General features: G+C 38.4%; 1 protein-coding gene across 3 annotated transcripts in view; it reads left to right on the top strand.

Annotated features, from left to right (window-relative positions):
- GTF2I (general transcription factor IIi) overlaps positions 1 to 10,024 on the top strand; it is a 76,698-nt gene extending 66,674 nt beyond the window's left edge. For all 3 annotated transcript variants that reach the window (XM_026861466.1, XM_026861468.1, XM_026861467.1), the window contains exons 29-34: positions 632 to 815; positions 1,754 to 1,782; positions 3,186 to 3,254; positions 4,568 to 4,606; positions 7,126 to 7,200; positions 8,952 to 10,024. In XM_026861466.1, the coding sequence (XP_026717267.1) occupies positions 632 to 815; positions 1,754 to 1,782; positions 3,186 to 3,254; positions 4,568 to 4,606; positions 7,126 to 7,184 (380 nt within the window). In that variant the 3' untranslated portion in view covers positions 7,185 to 7,200; positions 8,952 to 10,024. The remainder of the gene's footprint in view (positions 1 to 631; positions 816 to 1,753; positions 1,783 to 3,185; positions 3,255 to 4,567; positions 4,607 to 7,125; positions 7,201 to 8,951) is intronic.
- Positions 10,025 to 10,369: the final 345 nt, after the last annotated feature.

Raw genomic sequence — 10,369 nt, forward strand, 5'->3', positions numbered from 1 at the left:
ATGTAGGTTGTTTGGGATTTTTTAAACAAAAAATCCTAGGAGCATAGTTTGCTTTATGTGTGCATGTGTGTGTCCCTTCCTTTTTCTTTCTGTGTAAACATGGATGAAATATTTATGTTGCTGGCAATCTGTGATTATTCTTAGGGCTTCATAATCCTGACTTCTTAATGCTTGGGACTAGAGTAATTTTAAAAATACAACTTAACCTTTTTACTCTGTATATATTTATTGTTTACTTTGTATTTGTATTTGCATTGTACAGCAATGATGACCTGATGTTTTTTATCTGAAACTCCTTCAGTAGTGCTGTGTTGAATTGCCTTTCATGGCATTGCAGGAGACACTTTGTTTTTCTTCATGTAGATATCCTTAGATATTCTGTTCTATACCTTTTTTTCAGAAAAACAAAACCTGTGTTCTTCATATGGTGAGATGTCAGAGTTGAAGTCCTAATTAATGCTCTCATAGTGATGTTCATGAGTGTAATCCAAAACTTCTGTTTCTGACACTGTAATGGTTTCATTGTTACTTGAATGTTCATAGTTGCAGACATGATAGAAAGCTTGGAAGCATTTAGTTTCTTAATTGTAAACATGTAGACTTGAAAATAAACATGCCCCCTCTTACTTAGGTGAAGCCATTGGCATGAATTTTCCTGTGAAAGTTCCATACAGAAAAATCACTATCAACCCTGGCTGTGTGGTGGTGGATGGGATGCCTCCTGGTGTGGTGTTTAAAGCTCCCAGTTATTTAGAAATCAGCTCAATGAGGAAGATCTTGGAATCAGCAGAGTTTATCAAATTTACTGTCATTCGGTACGTAGTTGCCATTGATTAGATTGTGCAGATGTTACGAGGACAGCCATGTAGCACAAATAAATTGAGATTTAAAAGAGTAGAAGTTGCAGTGCATTTAAATAGTGGAAGATGTTGGCTCTTTTGTGTAACCATATATCAGGTCAAATGAAGCCCAGATGTTCATAGCATGAATGAAGACGGTAGCTCTTTGGAGGACACATCCAATTTAGTATGCCAAAAGGTACATTATTAATACTGTATATTACAGCAAGCTGTCTTTCGAGTTGAAATCTAGTCATTATACAAGAGTCCTAAAGTGTTGTGGGCCTTGATCTCCCGTTTATAAGATCAGGTTTTGAGACAAGTCCAGAGCTTGTTGGCTCTTAACGGTAAACAGCATGTTTGTAGTAGTATTACTATTAATATTTTTAAAATATTTCAGTTGTGTTAAGAATTCTGAGTCAAGGTCAGCTCTTCGATAAATTGTGTTTTCCCCTACAAATTTGAGTTTATCTACAATAATTAAAAATAAATATTGTCCAATTACAATGTAAGTGAATTTTTTTAGTGTCTGTTTCCATAGACACATATACAGGCACGTATAGACATGAAGCAGAATAGATGAAACTTTGGAATCATACTAAAGAGTCAAAGAATTTAAAATAAAAATGTATCAGTTTATGTAACTTCTCAAATCATAGACTGCTTCACAGGAGTCTAAAACCTTCAGTTCAGAGAGGGCAAAATTTAAAGGACTTACATTTTCCTGTGTACGTTACTTTTCAAAATGCAAGTGAACGAACCACAGTGCCCAAGAGCTACATTGATGGTTCTTTCTGTTTTGTTCAACTTTTATGTTCATTTTTTCACATATCTCTGTTACAGAAGGTTAAATGAGATTGCCTTGGGAGGGAGACCCTATCAGTACATTTTATTTTATTTTATTTTATTTACAGACCATTTCCAGGACTTGTGATTAACAATCGTAAGTATTTGAGACACTGACGGCAAACATATTGTTGTAACTCAACAAGATTTGCTTTCTACATTTTGACTTAGTGGCAGAGGCTCCGCAGTGGTTAAGTTCTATGTATAACTTTTGTCTGTGTCTGTCTCATTTAAGATTTCCTAACTAAACGTGCATGTGCAGTTAACTTGAGAGAGGTATGATAAATTCACGGAACACTATAAGATTAGCATTAACTTTTATATGAAAATGCAAGACACTGATTTCATATTTTTCAGCTGCAGAGTCCCAAAGAGATTTAGGACCCTGACTGAGCAGCAGACTTACATGGGAGTGCCTACATTTTAGGTTCGGATCCATTGCAGTAGCAGTTAATAAGCAAGAGCTTTCTGGTAGCTGCACAATTGTGTTCCAATGAAAAATTCTGTGTTCTACCGAAGCTGTAACAGTTTAGAGAGGTAGAGTGTAATTACCTGAAGTGCTGTGGCCAATTTGGCCATGTTAATGAAATTGTTTCAGGAGGGTGGGAAAGATCTTAGTATTTTCAGTTGCCTAAAATAATTGTGACCTGGTTTTTAGATCTTATTTAAGAGAAAAAAACAAACTGCAAAACACTGTCATTACAGTGTCCCTTGTGTCATGTTCTTTCTGAGCCAATGTCAGATTAGAAATTCAGGAGCCAAATAACCTACTGTTGTTAATTTGTCATTACCCAGCCTGAGTGACCCTGTTCATTTGCATCCAGCCACCAGTATGTTCCAGCTAGCATGCTGAGGTCTGTGAACTGCAAGTATAAAGTGTTTTCAGGAAGATACTATAGCTAGTAACTCACGTGGCCCTGCTCGCCAGTCCTAGGCACACCTTCGTAGGTGGGAAGGAGATCCCTGTGTAAGAGAGAACCTTCCAGGCAGCTAAGTGTGTAATGGCATTTCCAGGGAATTGCATTAGAAATTAAAGAATCTAATAAACCCTTGTCTGTCCGGCATAACTGTCAGCATGTGTTGGGACTGAGGCTAGCTAACGTGCTGAGTAAAGGCAACACAGATATCTGCTCATCTTCTGTCACTGGAGGAGCAGATTGGTCGTTGAACATGTGGGGTTATGCATTATCCATGTCTGTTAATTATGTCAAAATGATCTGATGTTGATAGATACTAAGGTGAATGATTGAAAGGCTCTGAGCCTACTGCTTGCAAGTATGATGCTTTCTTCTGCTGAAGAACATGTGGGAACTTAAAAGGAAAATTTTGGTGCTTGGAAGCTAGACAGGGAGTGGTTTTTCTGTAAGGAAAAAATACTGATCTGCAGCTCAGTCACAAAGTGTTCATGCAACAAGTTTCAGGATTTGCAAATTCCAGAAGTAAGATTGCCCTTGTGTTACATGTGGACCATTTTCAAACACTGATCATGTCTAATCTTAGAGCTGATGGAAAAAGCTGAAGCAGAAGCACCACCGGCAGCACCAGCAGCAGCAGCGCCAGTACCACCAGGTGATGCAGAGCGTGACACGTGTCCTTGCAGGGAGGGGTAGGGTATGGAGTTCTTGATCTCATTGGCAGATGGTATTAGTAGTCATGTCGTGAGTACTCACGGCTCATGATGAGCCATTTTATTTTGACAGATGGTGTGCGACGGTGACTTTTATAGCTATTAAATATTAATAAATTAATAGAAAGAGCCATTCCTTCCTTCAAGCTGTGTCATTGGCGTGTTCCTTGATTTTTTCAGCTCACTCATCTACAAAGAAGGATTAGTAGGAGCAATATATAAACCCAATTCAGTTTCCATTTATTGATGTCTGCTTAACTCAAAGTATGTGTCTGCACCAGATAGGTGTTCAGCCAAATGAAGTTTGCCTGTGTAACATGTAAGAACCTAGAAGGGGTCTTGATGGAATTTTTGCCCCCTGCACAGCTCTAACCCCTGCTAGACTGTGTCTAGACTGCACACACATCACCTATCTTAGTCTGAATGGAGAACTTAGCTTAAAGCTAATGTAGTTGAGCAACTTCCTTTTGACTCAAAATAGTTTCTAAATGTTTGCAGACACTTTAAAAATACGTATCCCAAGTTGGTTTACTGCGGGAAAGACTTTTGCAATTGACTGAATAATCTTTACTGAATAAACTCAAAGAAACTGGGAAACAAGAGAAAATACTCGATAAGCATTTTAAGAGTAAAGGACACTTTCATGGTGGAAATAATTATAAAGAAAACCACTGGCTCTTCTATTTAGTTTGGAGGTGGTAGGAGGGAGTAAAATCACTGCTGATGGCAGTTATGTAGTCTCTTATCTCACCCGCAGTGTTAAGAAGGTTAAATGGCTTTCCCAGCACCTGTCCACCTGTAATCCATCAATGTGTGGATAATAGAAAAATCAATATGGAATTAAAACATACTTTTTGCCCTCTATTCTGCACCTTCCCCCTCTCCCCCAAAATACACATACTCACCATTGAAGACAATACTAACCAGAAGTGATGACTTATTAAAACCATTTTATATTTAAGTGGTTTCAGTAAAGCTGTTCCAAAGTTGGTATAATCTTTGCAAGTGCATGATATATTCCACTAGAACTTGGTGATCTGTCTGCCACAGTGAACTGTAATCGGAAGAGAAGCTGTTAGGTAGTTTAATGTAATAAATGTTTGGGTGTCAAAGATACTTGAGTCTGATCATAAGAGAAAAAATGAGGTGCTTTTTTTTTTTTCAGGGAAAACTTAATTTCCCTAATTTTTTAAGAAACTTATCATATTGTTGAAACTATATTCATACTCATTTGACTATATATTTTTCATTTAAGAGCCAGCTGAACCAAGCCAAATAAAACTACCTGTAGGAGGTAAGTGTTTGTCTTCAGTTATTACCAACAAATAATTTAATTTTGAACAAAGTTGCATCTTTTTTTAAAGGAGAACAGTCAGTCAAAACAAAACAAGGGCTTTTATTGGTTTCCAGGGCATTTTTTCATCTGTACTAATATCGTGCTGCATCATGTGAAAAATACTCTGCAGCAGAAGTTATTATTCAAGTAATTTTACAAAGGAGTTTTATGAATTGTTGTTCTTGGTTGGTGAGTCATGACTATATATAGGCTTTGAGTGATTGCTCATATCCTGAGTTATTCAGCACAGTAGTTTCCACAATTTATAAGTGAATGATTGCCATCATCAGGAAATTTTAATGGTGTATTGGCCTGAATGTACTGTGCTGGGAGAGGAGGGGAGTGTTGTTCTTCCAGAACTTAAGCTCTGGAAAACAACCAACTTTCCTGTTGTCCAAGAATATACTTGAGTTGTATCTTTTTCAGATGTTGATATATGTGAGGCCAAGGAGTCTACCCATTCTGTGCTTTTTGCTTATGGTCTTGGAGCATTAGGAATACTGAATTGACCTGAGAGTTGGGATGCAGTTGTCTGCTGTGTGCTCTGGTCCTGTAAATGTTGCCTCTGCTGTAGCCCCGGCTTGTCAGCATGGCCTGGATGGCTGTGGCTGCCTCTGGCATGGCTGACACAGAGGATCTGAGGTGCTGTGACAGCTTGGCAGGGTGCTGGGTTTGTGCCAGGGCTCTCTGATGTGTCAGTAGCAGCTTGAGAGCAGCATAGCCAATGGCACCGGGATGGAGGCTGCTGTGCATCAGCACTTGTCATCCTAAAACCCTCGAGTTCATTCCCTAATCCTGCTTCTGTGCCCCAAAAGAGAAAGCAGCAAATCTCAGCACCCCTGTTCTCTAGCCTTTTCCAAGGAAATGCCCGTTCCAGTCTCTGCTTCAGTTCCTCTGTCATGTCACTGAACTCAGAGAAAAGCCACACACGCACAACCAGAACTACTGTTGCAAGCTCAGTTACAGGTTCCCTCTGAGTATTACAAGTAGGTCTTTGTCTCAGAGTATAGATCAATCTTGTTGCAGCAATCAAGACAAAAAGAAGGCAAGTGTTAGAGTCACAGAAGAGCTGAGCTGAAGATTTTAAGTTACTGAAAGTTGGGACATCAGCTGTCTTTATAATGCTGAACCTATGTGGGACCACTGAAGTTGTTAGGTGATGGAGAGAGACAGTTGTTCCCGAATACCTTCATGTGGAGGAAATCTAGCTATGGGCCTTCAAAGTGATGGTTTTGAAGACATAGACAAGTGTAGTTTTGAATTTGTCATCCAAAACTGGATTCGGACCCTGTAACCGGAGGAATGATCTTGAGAAAAGGCATGTAATTGCTAAAGAACTCAAAATCATTTCAGAACTAGGCTGGAAGGTATAAAATGATCATGTGGTGAAATGGCTTGACTTTGTAGTGATGAATTACCCTGGCCCTGAACCTTCCAAACAACTTCAGTGAAAAACCAATTTCTTTCCATCTTATTCTCTGTTTATAAAAAGAACAATATCGGGCTCTGGCTCATATATACAGTACTATACAGGCATGATTTCTTTGATTTACCTCCAGGCGTCCCTGTGAACAAGAAAAAGCAAAGATTTTGTAATTCAGTTTCCTGGAAATGAAAAAAAAAAAAAAAATCAAAAGGTGATGAATGCTTTAGCCAACAAGATAAAATTTCTTTCTCTCTTTTTTTTTTAAAGCATGTCGTAACACCTTCTTATGCAATACTGTGCACTGAAGAAAAATAAGCTAGGGTCAAATTTTTTTTTTTTTGACAGATTGAAATACAATAATGTGGAAGTCTGTATGTAGTTGAGAAGAGATGGGAAGAAAATCTGAAAAACAGTGCTGTGTTTAATAACTAACCCAGAAGGTAACAACATCTGAGCACAAGTAGGTTCAGATGTTGTTAGCTAACTTTGGAAGATGGCATCTTAAAAAATGTGAAACAGTGCTCATGCCTGTTGTAGGTGGAGTCATGAGCTACAGACTTAGCTGTGAGTGTTTGAAAAGCTTCACCCAGCATCGCATATCCGATGAGGTGGTTGAAGGAAGGAATGGTGCTGGGGATTGACACGGAGGAGGGAGGAGGATGAAGAGCAGGATGCAGACCAAACCAGTGAAATATCTGACATTTTTTCACTAATTATGTGTTGTTTCCTTTTTGGATTAAGCACCTTTTCAGCTCAGTGACTTATTTCAGCTACATAAAAAGCATTTTTAATTTTCATACACTTCTAATAGCAATTTTTATTTCTGTTCTTTAAAAACTAGAGTGCTCTAAGATCCCAAGCTGCTTTACGTTGAAGTGAAATGGTCATTTTCACAGAATCAGATTGTTGTGCATAATTTTTTTTTTTGTTAATAGTTTAAAAGGGTATATTAATGTTTTTATATTTTCTTAATTTTTTACTTAAGTACAACAATAACAAAATTGGCTGGGAAGTTCCCTTTTTTCTTCATTCATTACTACTTTTTCAACAGATGTTACAGAAACAGAAGAAAATTCTCAAATAAAGCAAGAACCAGACCCAACGTGGTAGATCTCATCAATACTAGGTAAAAGAATTTAGCATTTCTTGAAGTCAACGCCTGTCAAAGAATAATATTTTTATATTTTTGCGTGAGAAAAGGACTGAGATACAGGACTGTGAATGCCACAAGGTGCCAGTCCTTTACTTGTGAATTATTTTATTTGTCTCGGTTCTCACTTATAAAATGTAGGATGTTTTCATTACCTTATCCAAATGCAGTGTAAAGCACACAGTGTTCAAAGTTGTGAGGCAGTCAGTCCCAGGAAGATGTGGCCTAGAAATAATAATGGGTGATGGTAATTACATACCTCAGAGGCAGAGTAAATGAAAGCTTAGGGAATCTGTTTACGAAGAGCTTTGACATGGTTGTGTCATTATTATTCTTGGTATAGCCTATATATTTCCAAATTGTATTTGAGCAGGAAAGCTCTTCAGTACAATTACAATATTGTCTGATTTTGGGACACTTAGTAAAGCTATTAGCCAGAATGACAAACCAACTTCCTTTAAAAGTTTTTGTTTTTTTCTTTTCCATTAACTTTTATGAAAAGCATAGTTTAATTTACAATGCAAAAATGTCTGAGTCTTTTTCTTATACTGTTTTTAACTTCACTCATTCCTAAAAATGACATTTTGGTGGAGGTGGAGAGTAGGGCTAGTGATGCTATCACATCACCAGATGTAAAAGGCTGATCCACATGGTTGTGAGTCTTTATGCCTCATTCAGAGAAAATGGCTATTTTAAGCTGTCACAGCTCTGTAGTACCTCTTTCCTTTTCAGTTTTTTGCTAATACGCCAAACCAAATATTTTCATCAATGTGTAGTGTTTGATACTTTAGACATTTGTCTTGATTGATATAAAGTTGGATGCATTTGTTTAGTATACTTGAGCTGTTTAGTGTACGTCGAGCTTTAGTAAGAAAAAGACGTGGTATTCATCTCTGAAAAGACAATGTCTGTGCAGTGATCCAGTTCTGAGAGCACAGATGGGCAATCAGCAAAACCAAGCTCTGGCTCTGGATTTCTGTCAGCCTGAGCAGCTTGGAGTGATAATGTGGTTTGTCCCTTGTGTGTCGCAGTGGCTGGGGGAGCCCATGGGTTTCACCCCCTGGAACCACCCACCTTTTTGGGAGGCAGGGACAGCCTTGGCCACAGCCCTCCATCCGTGCAGCAGAAACACAGCCTGGTACACAGAGGGCTGCTGACAGCACTGGGATGAGGGACTGAAGGGACAAATCCAAATATGATTTGGTAGAAACTGGCAGAGACTGACGTACCAGCACACCAACGGTCTGTGCCTTGAGAATTCTAAGTACAGCAGTAGTCTTCATAATAAATTGGTGAAGACTGCTTTGGAAATATTTGTCATAAAACTGAACATGGCAGGAGAAAATACACTAAAGAAAAACTTTTGATTTGTTGTGGGAAGTGCTTCACCCAGTGGAGGTATAAAAAGCTGCCTCACCTTTCCATTAAATAAAGGTCACAAAAATTTTGTCTGAGCTTGAAACTCGGTCCTGTGGTGGTTTGGCCTCTTGGGATGCTTTAAGCCATCCACTGAATTTATACTGAAGCTAATATTTGATCTAAATTTGTACAGAGCCCACTCAGGCACACATTAAAATCTTGTATTTATTGAAAGCAACATTCAGCTTCAGCATGCTCTCTGAATCTAGGCCTAAAGAACTCAAAAAGGCAATGGAAACTACTCCTATTTGTAATAAGATACAGAGCTGCAATCACACTAACTTGCTTTTGTAATTTTTCTTATCTAGTCAGAAGCATCCAGTTCTGAGAAGAGCCTGCCGGGACTGTCTTGAGCTGTGTAATATAACTGTATAAGAGAAGTACCTTCTATACAAACCCTTTTTGTACTTTTAGATAGAAATGTCTACTTTTTCAGCAGTTCTGTGAATTGACTTAAAGCAAAGAATGCCTGTAGATTTGGAATGGCTGATTTTACTTTGGAATATATTATAAGGACTAAATTTGATGCAGCAACGCTGGGGAGATGACAGGGAGTAAAACCAACAGGGACTTAACAGAAGCTGTCTACACTTCCCAATAAAGCTGAATTTCACTGTACCTGAATGCATCTCAGCTTTTGTAATGAAGAAAATTTCCTGCAAGTAGTTCAGTTTGTTAGTTTTTCTTTGGAAAAAAAATCAATACTTTTTGGTTCTTATTCCTTTAATGGCTGATTGGACAATAGTATCTGTATATTTGAACTAATTTTTCCTATGATATCGATCACAATTCATATGTTTTTCATAAATAAAAAATAAACTGGTTGACTTGAGCGTTAGTACGCATTAATGAGATGGACTGTGAAATGGTCAGTATTTCAGTGTGTGGATTAGGAACCAATTTAAATTAAACCGTGTTATAGTCTGTTCCATTAATTCAAAGTATTAAGTGCATGTTTTATCAGAATATCTCACATGGTTTATATATGATGGGATAGTCTTGCAGTCCTAACGTAGGCAGAACTCCCCTGGACCTGTGTGAGAGCTTTTCTTCTGAAGGCTGTGGGGGATGCCCTTCTCTTCATCTAGAACTAGTTATGGAAACATACGCTGCAAGCTGCTGTAAGTTCTCCTATGTCAAAAGTTAAGTCCCCTGTAGTCCTGGTTACGCCCCACATCACGTTAGAGACACATGTATGCATTTATTTTAAGTTTCACAAACTGTAAGAGATGTAAAGTTCTGGCTATATGATAATCTCTACAGAGAAGATGCAGATTATTGTAAAGGTTTCTCTTTTATTGGCATGAATTTGGGATGACTGCATTATGCACAAATGGTGAACCTAATTCCCTGATTAAGAAATAAAGACCTTTCTGATGGTTTTCATGGCTGTCCATGCAGTATACGTTTACATATTTTACAACAAATGAAGTTGTAGCAGTCTGTAGGCAGGTAGAACATGCTTTGGCATAGTTATTCCTTCCAGTGGAGGAAGTAAATTCCAGTCACGCCTTTCAGACAGAAATCCAGCTCTGTGGGTGAGGTAGTTGTATCTTCAAGGAAAACTTTGAAGCCTTAAATTCTATTTGGTGCAGTGTCTGTTCCCTGGGAGCAACCTGAAATTCAGCAGATGCATTGGAGCAGCACACGCTCTGTCATTCTGGAGGCAGAGGAGAGCTGTAGGACGCATGCTTGCGTTTTGACAATTGTTCCGTGCCCATCTAGG

This window comes from Athene cunicularia (genome assembly GCF_003259725.1).
Source record: "Athene cunicularia isolate RWA chromosome 19 unlocalized genomic scaffold, athCun1 chr19_part1, whole genome shotgun sequence".
NCBI lineage: Eukaryota > Metazoa > Chordata > Aves > Strigiformes > Strigidae > Athene > Athene cunicularia.